The following is a 13,834-nucleotide window of genomic DNA, read 5'->3' as shown; positions in this document are numbered from 1 at the left end:
TATTTTCATATCACCTATGGTTTTATTTTTATATTATTGAGTGATAATATAAAATTTATAATACGGCTTTAATTATTATTTCAAAGATTAGCCTGTATGGATAGTTCTTGAAGTATCATAAATAAACATAAGAAAAAAACAATTTTAAATGTCAATGTCAAACTTGAGAAAAATATTACGAATTGGGATTAGACATTAGTTTTTGAGGATAACTCCTAAAGTAAGTAAAGATGGCACAGACAGCGGGCGTAAAACCCATAGCCATTGCGGGTCGTGTGGCATCTGAAAGAGAAAGATGTCTTGGTATGACTGATGCTGAAAGAGCTTGGCGCAAGCAATGGCTAAAAGACCAGGTTTTAGCTGCGAATGAACCAGTTCATGTCGAAGAGTATTGGAAGGAACGAACAAATCCAATTCGTCGATTTTATCGAAAACCTTTAGATGTATTATATGATAAACTGACACCTATGCTGGTAAGATTACATAACAAAACTAACCTATATAATTTTAATAACATCATAATTAATTTGTTAATACATTTGACACCATTGATAATGGCTTAACTTTTGTTCAATAACAAAATTCTCATATTGATTGATTATCTAAAACTTAGAATTTTTTTTATAATTTATCAATTTCTATATCAATGTAAAATCATCATAAGACTTGATAAAATTATAAAAATCTCTTTGTGATTTTTAGGGAGCCCAGCGTGCAGCAGATTATAGATACATTACTGGAAAACTTGGTTTAATAGCTGTTGGTGTTCTGGCCATTCATTATTACTTCAAATACAGTGGAAATGTGAGTATACACATACGAGATATAATCTAAAAATGTTGTACAAATATACAAAAAAATATTGGAATCATTTTTAATTTTCAGGATTGGACTAAAAAAGGAGGCTGGAGGGTAACCCGTACTAAGCCAATGGTTTTGCCTGGGCAACCTGGTTTTCCTTATAAATCTGAACGTACGAAAGATTCAGATTTTGCCGATAGAGGTTATACCAACTCTCTAATTTTTGGCTCTAAGTAAACATACTCTGTTTAATTTGAAATAGATTTTTAGTAGTTTATTTTGAAATCTACAATAGAAATTGCATTGTTTAAATATTATGCTATGTCTGAAAATAAACAACTGTTATTATGCAAAGTGTATTCCTTCCGAATTAAAAGCATGTAACAATTTCATGAAATCATCAACATCCATTGTCCTGGCTCGCATTTGATCGGCCTCAGCTGCTGTTAATATGTTTTGCACTTTTTCTTTCATGTCAAAATCTTCTGGTATTTCCTAAAAACAAATATAAAGGTATGTAGGAGTAAACTAAACACTTCAAAATAAATTGTGAATGTATAATATAATTACTTTAAATAACAAATATTAAAAAGTAATGGCTATAACTAAAATGTTGTTTATGGGGTTGTTAATTAAATAATATTTTTATGAATATTAAATCAACTGCTACAGAAATATTAGTTTTTAAAAATATTATTAGTAAGGCTACCATTATTGAACATAATGAACAAACACCTTGGTATATATACCAAAGGTTGAAAACTTTTAGGACAGGCTATTGTAGTACTTTATGTATACTTTGAATTTTTAGTAAAAGTTTTTTATAATTACATATTCACCTTGTTGTGTAAAGAACAATGCACTCTATAATTTTTATCGAGTACAGCCATTGTTGTGTTGTGTTTGAATGCAGCTGCCAAAGTTTTATTTTTTCGAACAAATGCTATCCTTGTAAGACCATCCCATTCAACAAAGTTTATTGGTGGAGGAGGATTCCTTGGTTCTATTCTAACTACACTTGATTCAACTTTTGGTGGTGGTCTGAAGTTATTTTTACCCACCTGTGAAAGAGATTTTTTTTAATAAAATAATAATGATAATATATAATATTACATTTCATTTCCTTATGAGTTGTATAGGTAAGCATCAAAACGAAAGATACATAAAAGTCAAATTACATAATATAGAAAATTGTTTAGTTAAAAACTATTATCTGTACCTTCATTAACATATCAACTCTGGCCAAGAGTTGAGTGTTAATTGACAACCTGCAGTACAATTTATCTCCTGGCTTCGCAACTAATCTCTGAGCAAATTCTTGTTGAAACATCAAAACCGCACATCTAAAGAATGGTCTGTGAAGAAGCAGTTTGAATACTAACGGTGAACTAATTTGGTAAGGTATATTTGCGACACATATGTCAAAAAACGGTAATTCTGTTTTTAAGACATCACCAACTAGAATATGTAGTTTGGCTTGATATGGTGTACCTTGAACACGCTTCTGAAGTTCTGCAACCAGCCTGAGAAATAGATTTGGAACAATAGAGTTGTGTTAAAAGTAATATCTGAAATAGTAAAAAATCAATATTTTTTTCTAATTAACTAAAAAATTTATGCAAATACCTGGTATCGATTTCACAGGCGATTACTTTTTTAACTCTATCAAGCATTTTGATTGTCATGTTACCAGTACCTGGACCAATTTCAAGTGCAACATCTGTGGGTCTCAAGCCTGCTTTATCCAACATAGAAGTAATAATAAGAGGATTCTTTAATATATGCTGTCCAAAATCTTTGTTAAATTGAATTCCTGCAAAATGAATTGTATGTAATATAATGAATATCAAGGAAATATTTATTCATCCACAAAAATGGTAGATATTGTTGACAATTCTCTCAACTGATAGGTTTATCAACTTAGTGATAACATGGTAATTGCCTAGTATTGAGCACTTAATATTTATAAGTTATTGATTTTGAGTAAAAGTGATGTTGGCGTTACAAGTTTACATGATTTTCACAATTCATTTAATTTTTATTGTTGGTTGGGCCACTGTAAGACACTTAATTTGTTTTTAAATAAAAAAATAAAGTTTGTTTCATGCTTGTCTAACCTCAATATCAATATTTTTACCTTGCTTAGCAACTTCATTGTGGATCCTAGATTTTTTCTCAGCCTTAATTTTAGGCATTATGAAATATGGTTTTTACAATCTTCTACTGTAAGAATAAATCTAATGAACAAAAATTAAAATCAGTTATAAAATAAATATTAGTGTGTTTGACATTGACAATTAATTGTTAAACATTTTTCTTTTCTTCCTACAGAAGGTATTTCATCGTTGAGCCTGTAATAAGTGTTTAGCATTAACTTATTAAATCAGCATTTTTTTGGATAATCAATTTAGTATTAATAAAATTAAATAATATAGCAGTAATCATTTATATTAATACTTTAAAATATATATTTTTTTAGTATTTAGCAATACCGAGTAAGAAATCAAAATTAGGTTTGATTTATGCTACATGCATGAAAATTATAACAAAAACAAGATTACATTCAAAACTGAAATATTGAATCTGAGCAAAATTAAATTAAATTTGTTTATAATTAAAATTATTTCATTTAAAAATTGTTCATTGTATTAGACTTAATTAATTTTATTCTAAACATTTAATGGTAAAACACAACAACTAAAATTTGCTTATGGTCTTAACTGATTAGGCTTAATAATAATAATTAAAAAAAAACAGTAAAATAGATTGTATTATTTTTATCTACCATAGCTAAATAATTTAACATCTGGCAACTTTAAATCGTCAAATTTTGGCATGGTTGATTTCTACAGGACTGAGTAAAATACAACCGTTTTCGTAAAATTATTATGAAAATGGAGTGGAAACCTGAAGAAGAAGGACTAAGACAAATACTTACACTTCTTAAGGAGTCTCAATCACCAGACACTGCTACTCAAAGAGCAGTTCAACAAGTATCCTTTTTAAGAATTTCAAGCTATTGAATATATCGGCGTGGATGTTTTTTTGTATATTATAACCGCTATATTATTGATTTTATTGTAATTATTGTAAATTTAAATCGTCGCTTAACTTTGGCCATTATAGGTATTTATTGTATAGCGGCAGCTCTGTTATCTTCATGGTCGTAATGAAATCGATTTTTCCGACATGACAGTCATTGACAGATTTTAATTTCCATAACAATGTAATCTCAGAAATTGGAAGAATTAAATAAATATCCCGACTTCAACAACTACTTAATTTTTGTATTGACAAATTTGGTGACTGAAGCAGAACCTACAAGATCCTTAAGCGGCTTAATATTGAAGAATAACGTAAAAGCGCGTTACAACAGCTTTTTACCCGAAGTAGCTGAGTTTATAAAGCGAGAATGCTTATCAGCTGTTGGAGATCCTTCCCCACTGATTCGGGCTACTGTAGGTATAATTATAACGACTATAGCTAGCAAGGGAGAACTAACATCATGGCCAGAACTATTACCAGCATTATGTCAAATGCTTGATTCACAGGATTACAATGTTTGTGAGGTAAATGCTTTCAACCTAAAATATTTAGAATAAACTTAATCATATGATTTATTGTAAAATTCTGATATATTCTTGTATATGGTGAATTTGAATTGTTTCTGTATTTATGAAATTTCATGTTTTAGGGAGCATTTGGAGCTCTACAAAAAATTTGCGAAGACACAGCCGAGCTATTGGACAGCGATGCCTTAAACAGACCCTTAAATGTTTTGATACCTAAATTCTTACAGTTTTTCCGTCATTCATCACCTAAAATAAGATGTCATGCTATTGCCTGTGTCAATTATTTTATTATGGGAAGAACACAAGCATTGATGCTACATATTGACTCCTTTATAGAGGTAAGATATTTTTATTTCATTAACAGAATGTCTATAGAAATGTAACTTTACAAAGTTTATTATATCTATTGCAGAACTTATTTCACTTGGCAGCAGATGAAGATCCAGATGTTAGAAAAAATGTTTGTCATGCTTTAGTGTTACTTCTAGAAGTTCGATTAGATCGCCTCATACCCTACTTACCTAATATTATCGAGGTAATTATTAAGTAATATGCTTTACACAATATTTAATTTTATTACAATATCTATGTACCTTTTAACTCCGCAGTGAATGTAATAATTTGCAACATTGCTTATAATTTTAAATTGGTTATTATGTGAACAAGATATTACATACTGAATTTACTCAATGTTTTTTTTATCTTTTTAACAGTATATGTTAATGCGAACACAAGATGCTGAAGAGGGTGTAGCGTTAGAAGCTTGTGAATTTTGGTTATCGTTAGCTGAACAGAATGTCTGCAGAGAGGTTTGTCTAAATTTTTAATATATATGTGTGTAGTGAACTTCTGCTTACAGTTGCATATACATTTTAACAATATTGTTGATATTCACAAGTATATTATTTTGATGAAACAATGTAAATACAAAGCGTTTAGATAAGCTTATAATATGAAGTTTTCAAATTCAAAGTATTAGTTGCTATATTCAAGTTCTGCAGATATTTTAACATTACCAATATTTGTTGAAAAGAGTAACTACTGACCTTCTTAGTAGTTTTACATTTGAAGATCTTGCACAATGATGATTAAAAAATCTGTATGTGTAGAAGCCTACCTGGATTAAATATTTTTTGATTCCTACTATAGTTATATTCTTTAGCTGTGTAATTGTTTTTAAGTTCCATTAAAGTCCAGTGCACTAATAAAAGTTACATAGTTATCAATAACATTAAACACCTTCAGTTTTTTCTTGAATAAATTTCTTCTAACAATTAATTTTTTCACAAAGTGCTATAACAAACCATCACACACATCAACCCTAAATCAACAGGTTCTGTCCAAGCAAACGATGCTGTAAAATGGCACTATTAGCAGTAAATACCATTAATAATTTATTACCTAATCTGAGGTTAGAAAATAAATATCCGATTATTGGTTCATATAAAAAGTGAAAATTTTTAAGTAAACAGATTTTTACTACAATTATATTTTTAATACAACAATTTATACTTAACAGTGTTAGTTGGTATATGTTTTTATAAAATCAAAATATCTGTAGCATTACTTTTTTATAAAGTTAAAATCATAAATCTAGAAAATTCTAAACTTAATATTATATGTTTGAATGTAAACCTATTGGCAACCTCAGTTTTCAATAAAAAAGGAGTAAACAGCATAGACTGCATAAGCATTTGAGATTAAGAGTTGTGCAGCAAACTGAAATTCCGACTCGATGACTGTGGTTAAATATATAATAACATTTTTAATAAACTACTTAAAACGGCATCATATATATGAGCCTAGCAAAATCAATCGATCTGATTTCAGACTTTTCTTTTATTCAACCAAAAAGATCCTCCCTTGTGATCTAGTCTGTTTGTCAGTAAAAGTGTCACGGTAACGTGCAGGTGCTGGGCCCGCGCCTGCCCGCGCTGCTGCCGGTGCTGGTGCGCGGCATGCGCTACTCGGTGATGGACGTGATTCTGCTGCGAGGAGACCGCGACGACGACGCCGACGACGCGGAGCCCGACCGCGAGTCTGACATCCGACCGCGCTTCCACAAGCCGCGTTCGCACACCATCAAGCATAACGGTGAGATCTCACTATAATTTTTCATTGGTAATTGACGTTAAAAAGCGAGATATTTTGTACTTGATTAATTTCTTATGACCAAAAAGTTTATCGAATTACAAATATATTATTCGGTTCATTATTTTCATTATATTTGTTAAAAACATTGACCTATAATTTAATTTAGAGATGTATTAAATTAATCTTTTTTCTTTAGTTTTTAATATAAATAAACATTAATAATTTGTGTCACTGTTTATTAGTTTGATAGTGAATGAATTAGTTTTATTGGAAGAGATATAATATTTTAAAATCCCACACTGAAGGCGCATCGACGGATTTAATAATAGAGATCACTTCTCATAGTGCCAATATTATAGGCAGAGCAGAGGTGACTTGTCACTAGGTGGTCTGCCTTTTAGATAAAATAAAAGTAATATGAATAATAATCACGTGTTATGCTTTTAATATCAAGGCTAATAATAGCGTTTATGATTTTGACCTTATTCCCAACGTCGTAACTATTACTAAACGTGATATTATGCACGCCAATCAATTAACAATATATTATAAATCTAACAAATATATATGCTCCTGATAACCTTCATAGAAATTATATTTTATTTGTGCATTCCAATAGAATTTATATGATAAAATTGTTTATAAATTAGTTCAATCAATGTCAATGATTTAATATAATTATGAGTAATAAATCGTTTTTAGAAGTGCAATATACAATAATTACTTAAAAAGTGTTTTAATTAAATTATTTTAATGGCCAATGTTTATTTGTGGTCTATTTATATTTTATTCAATTAGAGTATGAAGTAATAATAATAATAATTTATTTACCAAAAGAAAAGTTATTTGTAATATGCTTAGAAAGTAAGTATGCAAAATTATGAATAATATGTTGCAAGTAAATGTTCGAAACAGAAATGTTTTAACATAACTCGTAGTAGGTACTCGATATATACCACGATTATTGATCGACCTTTTATTACATTTTTTACATTTAAAATAAATTTTTGATCAAAATGTTCTTTTCAATGAAATATCAAAATTTAAAAAGTTTCGTTTGTCATTTTGGCAGCCGGCGCGGGCGACAGCAACATGTCGGGCGGCGGCGAGTCGGAGGACGAGGAGGAGGGCGGCGGTGACGACGACGGCTCGCTGTCCGACTGGAACCTGCGCAAGTGCAGCGCCGCCGCGCTCGACGTGCTCGCCAACGTGTTCGGCGCCGAACTGCTGCCCGTGCTCTTCCCCATCCTCAAGGAGACGCTGTTCCACGACGACTGGGTCATCAAGGTAGGCCCGGCCGAGCTCGCCGAGCGCGCCCGCACCGGCGGCCTGTAACGAGCGTGCGTCCCGCAGGAGAGCGGCATCCTGGCGGTGGGCGCGGTGGCGGACGGCTGCATGGCCGGCATGGTGCCGCACCTGCCGGACCTCGTGCCCTACCTGGTGTGCTGCCTGGCCGAGAGCAAGGCGCTGGTGCGCGCCATCACCTGCTGGACGCTCTCGCGCTACTCGCACTGGATCGTGTCGCAGTCGCACGACCTCTACCTGCGACCCGTCATGACCGAGGTCAGATTTTTAGTTTTTAAACTTTTCGAAATAATTTTATTATTATTCGATTTATATCTTAAATTGTTAAATGTTGTATAATTTCAGCTTTTAACACGTGTCCTGGATAATAACAAACGCGTACAAGAGGCTGCGTGTTCCGCATTCGCCACATTAGAAGAAGAGGCTTGTACAGAACTTGTTCCATACTTGGGCCACATCCTGCAGACGTTAGTGTACGCCTTTGGCAGATATCAGCACAAAAACTTGTTAATATTGTACGACGCTATCGGTACATTAGCGGATTCGGTGGGACACCATTTGAACAAACAGGAATATATTGATCTTTTGATGCCGCCCCTTATAACGAAATGGAATGTCTTAAAAGATGAAGATAAAGATTTATTTCCTTTACTTGAGGTCAGTCCCAACTACACTAACCATTGTAATAAAATTTTGTTCATTTTATAAATTATTAAGTAAAATAATCACATTCTAAATATTGTATTTTGTTATACTCAGATGTGTTATTTCTTTCAGTGTTTGTCATCAGTCGCCACAGCTCTTCAGTCAGGATTTCTACCGTACTGTGAACCAGTTTTTAGGAGATGTGTGTCACTAATAGAACAAACATTAAATCAAAATATTGTAAGTTGCTTATATCAAAAAATATATAGCTTATAAATCCATAAATATGTCTGTTGGAGTATTTAACCAAACAATACATTGTTCATGAGTAGTACATATCAACACTCAACATATCAAGTTAATTTCACACTCATAACGATAAGCTCAATAGTTGTAGAGAACAAGTATGACAATGTATAAGTGTTTAATGATATCTATGTGTAATTATTATGTACCTTATACCTGATTTGATCCCACACTTGCGGGCAAAATTTAGTAATGTAATAAATCAAGTCAAGGCAATCAATCAATAGACTGCTGGGTAAAAGTCTTGTCTTGGAGTTTGTTTCATCACATGTGGCAGAATATCATTCGACATATTCGTCTTCCTTTAATCACTGATTATGAGATGAATTCAAAGATAAACTAACCATATGAAAACTCGCCGCTGTTTCCCCGACTTTGAACTCGCGACTGTCTTTTAAGAGATTTTGTGCTCTATCTATATAGACCGAAAGTTGCGTTTAGCAGTAACTGCCTGTGAATGTCCCTTTGCTGGGCTAAAGGCCTCCTCTCCTTTTTTTGCGGAGAAGGTTTGGAGCTTATTCCATCACTCTGTTCCATGCGGGTTGGTGGAATACACATGTGGCAGAATTTCAGTGAAATTTGACACATGCAGGTTTTTTCACGATGTTTTTTCATCGTCAAGCACAAGATGAATTAGAAACAAATTAAGCACATGAAAATTCAGTGGTGCTTGCCCGGGTTTGAATCCACGATCATCGGTTAAGATTCACGCGTTCTAACCACTGGGCCATCTCGGCCTGTGTTTGTTTTAATTCAAATTAGTTTAGAGATATGTAGAAGTTGTTATACATAATCTTAACCATTGTCAAACTAGTAATACTGATCTAACAGAATAATAATCCACTTAATTTGTTCATGCTTTTTATTGGCTGACTAACTAAATTTCAGTTGGGTTACAATATAAATTGAATAGTTACCATAACTTAATACAACCTCTTTGTTATGTGTTGTGTGTAAATTCTGCTATTTGATTAGAGCTATCACAAATGACCATTTCTTACATTTTCAATTTTCTACTAACTATAAGCTTCAAGTCCTTTGTTGTGCTTTATTATGGCTTGGAATAGCACACATTGTCAAAATATTGAAATGAAATGTTTACAGTTTTATTTTTTTATATCAACAGGCGAATAGTCAGAGTCCTGAACAGTTCGAGGCACCAGACAAAGACTTTATGATAGTCGCTTTGGACTTGCTAAGTGGTCTCGCGGAGGGCTTGGACGGACACATAAATCATTTAGTGTTGAACTCTAATCTTATGCAACTTTTGTACCAGTGTATGCAGGATCCAATGCCAGAGGTATGATTTAACATCTCTCCTTTATTTTAAATTGGGTACTGCTGGGGTAAGGTCTCCTCTCCTGAGGAGTGCTGTTTATTCTATCACGCTGCTCTAATGCTGGTTGGTGGAGATACATGTGACAGATTGTCATCCGACTCATGCTAGCATTTTAACACAAATTAAGCACATATAAATTTAGTGGGGTTGAATCCGCAATATTCGGTTAAGCTAGCAGTAATGTCTATTCTACTCCAAATCTGCTGATCCAACAACTTAACTCAATTATCTTTGTAAATCCATTGTGTAAATATGTATGGAAGTTTACATTGTTGTGACGTGTGTTGTTACAAAGTGATGAATTTTTACATTTTTTTTTCAAACAATCATTTCGTAGTAACTTTTTTTCTGTTTTTAGTAGTGTGTTTTATTGACTGTATTGATTTAAGTCGGTTGTGAATATAGTCACAGGTCTTTTACCTGTAGCATAGGTACCATACAACTAATGTGTATGGTACCTACACATTAAGTATATGGTACCTATGGTGTTTAACAAAACAAAAAATTATGTAGGTTCGACAGTCATCGTTCGCGCTACTGGGGGATTTGACAAAGGCGTGCTTCCAACACGTGCTGCCCTACATACCAGAGTTCCTGCCCATTCTCGGCATGAACCTCAACCCCGAACTTATCTCAGTCTGTAACAACGCCACATGGGCCATCGGAGAGATCAGCATCAAACTAGGTGAGACATTTACTTTGGATGCATGTACGTGAGAGATACAGCAACTTAAGAACCGATTATTATCAGCGGAATTTTTTCAAAAGTTAATTCCGCAGATATTCCGAAATAGGTTACAAAATACGAATATCAACAGAAAAATGCTTTTACATGTATATCGAAAATGACAGTTCTCGAGTGAAGGAGGGTGAGCAAAGAATATGTGAAAAACAATTATCCAACTCTAGCAAAGCCAAAAGGATAATGAGATTTAACCGAATTATGTCTATATTTATGTAGGTGTTTGAAAAAATGTATGTACCACTGTAGGAATTATTCCGTATGATTGACTTTTTGAACTGAAAATTTTATACATAATTGACATACACATTTTTGACATTTTGCACTATGCCGTTTTATTTTTTTATTTTGTAAACTAGAAACTCCATAATTTATACTTGATTATTTAATGATTATCTTATATAACCCATTATTAATGTATATGGAAAGCACGCGATTACGGTTTATATTTTTCAGGACCGGAAACATCGAAGTACATACCACTCGTACTGAGTCATCTAGTAGATATCATCAACAGGCCTAACACGCCTAAGACATTACTCGAAAACACAGGTAAGTGAGATGAGCGATCCGATTTCATATTTAGTTCACACTCTCGTTAATGATTTTTATTATTTGCTGAAATAATTTAAATAGTTATCCTTGGTGGCAGACATGACTGTTTATTATATACCTTCTTCACGGCTTTATGTTACAATGTGTTCATCATATATAGATTTTCCGTTTGTATTAATTTTTAACATATTAAATGCAAGATATATTTTATCAACAAGTTTATGTATTTTAAACCACTAAAATATATTAATATATTAATTAAAAATGTCAATTCAGACTTTATTCGTCCCATCGTAAAACATTCCCTGTATATATATATATATATATTTATATGTATATTATAACAGCTCCAAAACATAACACAGCTAGTGATAGCGACTAATGAACGATCATTGCATTTTGAGTCATTATTTATTTTAGTTTGTGGGGTGTGCCTAGAGCCCGTAGTGTGCGCCTGAGGGAGACCCGCCGTCTCCGAACTGTTCCGATATTATTTATATCCGTAGCACCAATATGTTGCTGTACTTATGTAATTTAACTATGTTTTGAATGGTTTGTTGATTTGTTTTCTTGGTTTTGTTCTCGGTTGTCGTGGTTGTCGTGGCGTAGCGATTACTATCGGTCGGCTAGGTTATGTGTGCCCCCACGACGTCGCACCCGTTTTACATCAATTCGTACGCCAGTGGTCTGTAGTCAATTTTTTTTATTATTACTTTATATTTACTATTACGTTTTAATAACGAATAAGTTTATCGATTATTATTATTATTATTATTTCGATCGTGGATGGTGTTTGTTCGTGGCTTATTAATGTTGTATTGTTTTACCCGATAAGTTGATCCCGTTTTTGTTGAACCAGGCATGTGACTCGGGCCACACTTTGAGTATCACTGATATATGGGGTGGTATTTGTTTAATCATCTTATTTTCAGTGTTGTACTGTATGTGTGTTGAACACCATCCGCTTTCTAAATATATATGAGATGCAAATTTAATATTTTTATTTTTTTTTTATCCAAACTGCGAGTCAAATCGAAACGGAAGGAAAACTTACGTAACCGCGAACCTGCAACTCGTACACGTTCGTGTTTTGTGTTTGCTTTCAGTTTGGAACATGCTAATCAATGTCTATATAATTATGATTTTTTTTTTTATTGGACACTTTCTAATATTATATTCACTTTAACTGATACTATATTTTCTATATATATTTATCTACATTTAGTCCAGTTATGTTAATATGCTTTATTATTTTTTTACACTTTTTTGATCTTCCGTTCTATATCGAGAGGACTCAAATTATCATTTGCCTTCTAGATGTTTCATCATGTAGGACTTACTCCATAACAAACTTAGACACTCACACTCCCCAGAGACCCACCTCGGATGTCTGACCGCCCGCGAGCGGTCACAACACTTGATTTATCATACATGCTACTTGCATATTATAATAATAAAGTTAACTAGATAAAATACGCCTAAGCTCACGATAAGTACCGGGGCTAACCCCCCCTCCCTCCCCTCCCGCAGGTGCACGTCTCTGCGGAATATCCGCGACAACGACGAGAAGGACTCCGCTTTCCGCGGCATCTGTCAGATGATCCAGGTGAACCCGGGCGGAGTGGTGCCCGACTTCATGTTCTTCTGTGACGCGGTGGCGTCGTGGTCGCATCCCAAGGACGACCTGAAGGAGATGTTCACGAAGATCCTTCACGGGTTCAAGGCGCAGGTGGGCGACGAGAACTGGCGCCGCTTCACGGACCAGTTCCCCGTGCAGCTCAGTGCGCGCCTGTCCGCCATGTGCGGTATCTAGGCCCCCCCCCCCACCACCTAGCGTAGTCGTAGTCGTAATCGGAACGGAGTACGTTTGTTTATTTTTTGAATTGATTTTGACGCGAACGATGTCCCTCTCTTATCGTGGAGAGCCATGGACGGTCCGTCGTACGCCGTAATATTCCATAGTGGAAAATTGAGAAATTTTAATGACATACTGCTGACGTTTAGCGTTGTTAGCGCACATCGAATCGGACCGAAGTCGTTTCGTATTTTAAATCGTCGCGAGTTAGACCGTTCGATATTGAGTACGTATATTTGTCTGCTTTCGTTTGTAGCGAGCGAGAAGTCGTCGCCGGTATATTATAGCTTAAAGTGGAGTCGATGTCCATATGCCTTCGTATGTATTTTAATTTTAGTAACGTTCTTGACGATCACTGTTCTGCAATTGTTTCGTGCGCTTGAGTTATCTTAATAAATATTGACAAACATTTGTACCAAGTGTATCCCTTTAGACGTTAATTGTGAACATTTTAATAGTTTTTGGATAATGTATACTGAGAAATTAACAAAAAAAAAAAAAAAGAAAAAGGTTTATACACATATTTGTCTAAAAGCATTTATTCGTGTCTCCACAGGGCTTTTCTTTCGATTATATATTTTAAATATATAAAAATTGATGTGTTAACTACTATATTAAAA

General features: G+C 33.8%; 3 protein-coding genes across 4 annotated transcripts; 2 read left to right on the top strand and 1 right to left on the bottom strand.

Moving 5' to 3' along the window:
• The first annotated feature begins 146 nt into the window (after window positions 1-146).
• Window positions 147-1,149, top strand: LOC126768232 (uncharacterized). Its single transcript, XM_050486205.1, has 3 exons — window positions 147-473; window positions 703-804; window positions 886-1,149. Exons 1-3 carry the CDS (start codon window positions 231-233, stop codon window positions 1,036-1,038), a joined length of 498 nt encoding a protein of 165 aa, XP_050342162.1. The 5' UTR covers window positions 147-230; the 3' UTR covers window positions 1,039-1,149.
• LOC126768222 (probable dimethyladenosine transferase) lies at window positions 904-3,118 on the bottom strand. The gene is made up of 5 exons (XM_050486197.1): window positions 2,939-3,118; window positions 2,428-2,614; window positions 2,021-2,324; window positions 1,641-1,862; window positions 904-1,296 (listed from the first exon to the last, which is right to left on the bottom strand). The coding sequence occupies exons 1-5, from the start codon at window positions 2,994-2,996 to the stop codon at window positions 1,147-1,149; spliced, it is 921 nt and encodes a 306-aa protein (XP_050342154.1). The 5' UTR covers window positions 2,997-3,118; the 3' UTR covers window positions 904-1,146.
• A 517-nt stretch (window positions 3,119-3,635) lies between these two features.
• On the top strand, window positions 3,636-13,760 carry LOC126768206 (transportin-1). 2 transcript variants are annotated; one of them, XM_050486177.1, is made up of 15 exons: window positions 3,636-3,794; window positions 4,038-4,370; window positions 4,496-4,711; window positions 4,786-4,908; window positions 5,087-5,182; window positions 6,284-6,467; window positions 7,540-7,754; window positions 7,821-8,030; window positions 8,118-8,429; window positions 8,550-8,657; window positions 9,850-10,023; window positions 10,576-10,747; window positions 11,261-11,356; window positions 11,969-12,044; window positions 12,890-13,760. In XM_050486177.1, the coding sequence occupies exons 1-15, from the start codon at window positions 3,690-3,692 to the stop codon at window positions 13,170-13,172; spliced, it is 2,703 nt and encodes a 900-aa protein (XP_050342134.1). In that variant the 5' UTR covers window positions 3,636-3,689; the 3' UTR covers window positions 13,173-13,760. The 2 variants fall into 2 exon arrangements, with proteins under 2 accessions (XP_050342134.1, XP_050342142.1); XM_050486185.1 differs by lacking the exon at window positions 11,969-12,044 and having other exon boundaries at window positions 12,890-13,131.
• Window positions 13,761-13,834: the final 74 nt, after the last annotated feature.

This window comes from Nymphalis io, chromosome 1 (assembly GCF_905147045.1).
Source record: "Nymphalis io chromosome 1, ilAglIoxx1.1, whole genome shotgun sequence".
NCBI lineage: Eukaryota > Metazoa > Arthropoda > Insecta > Lepidoptera > Nymphalidae > Nymphalis > Nymphalis io.
This window is presented reverse-complemented; position numbering and strand designations above follow the sequence as displayed.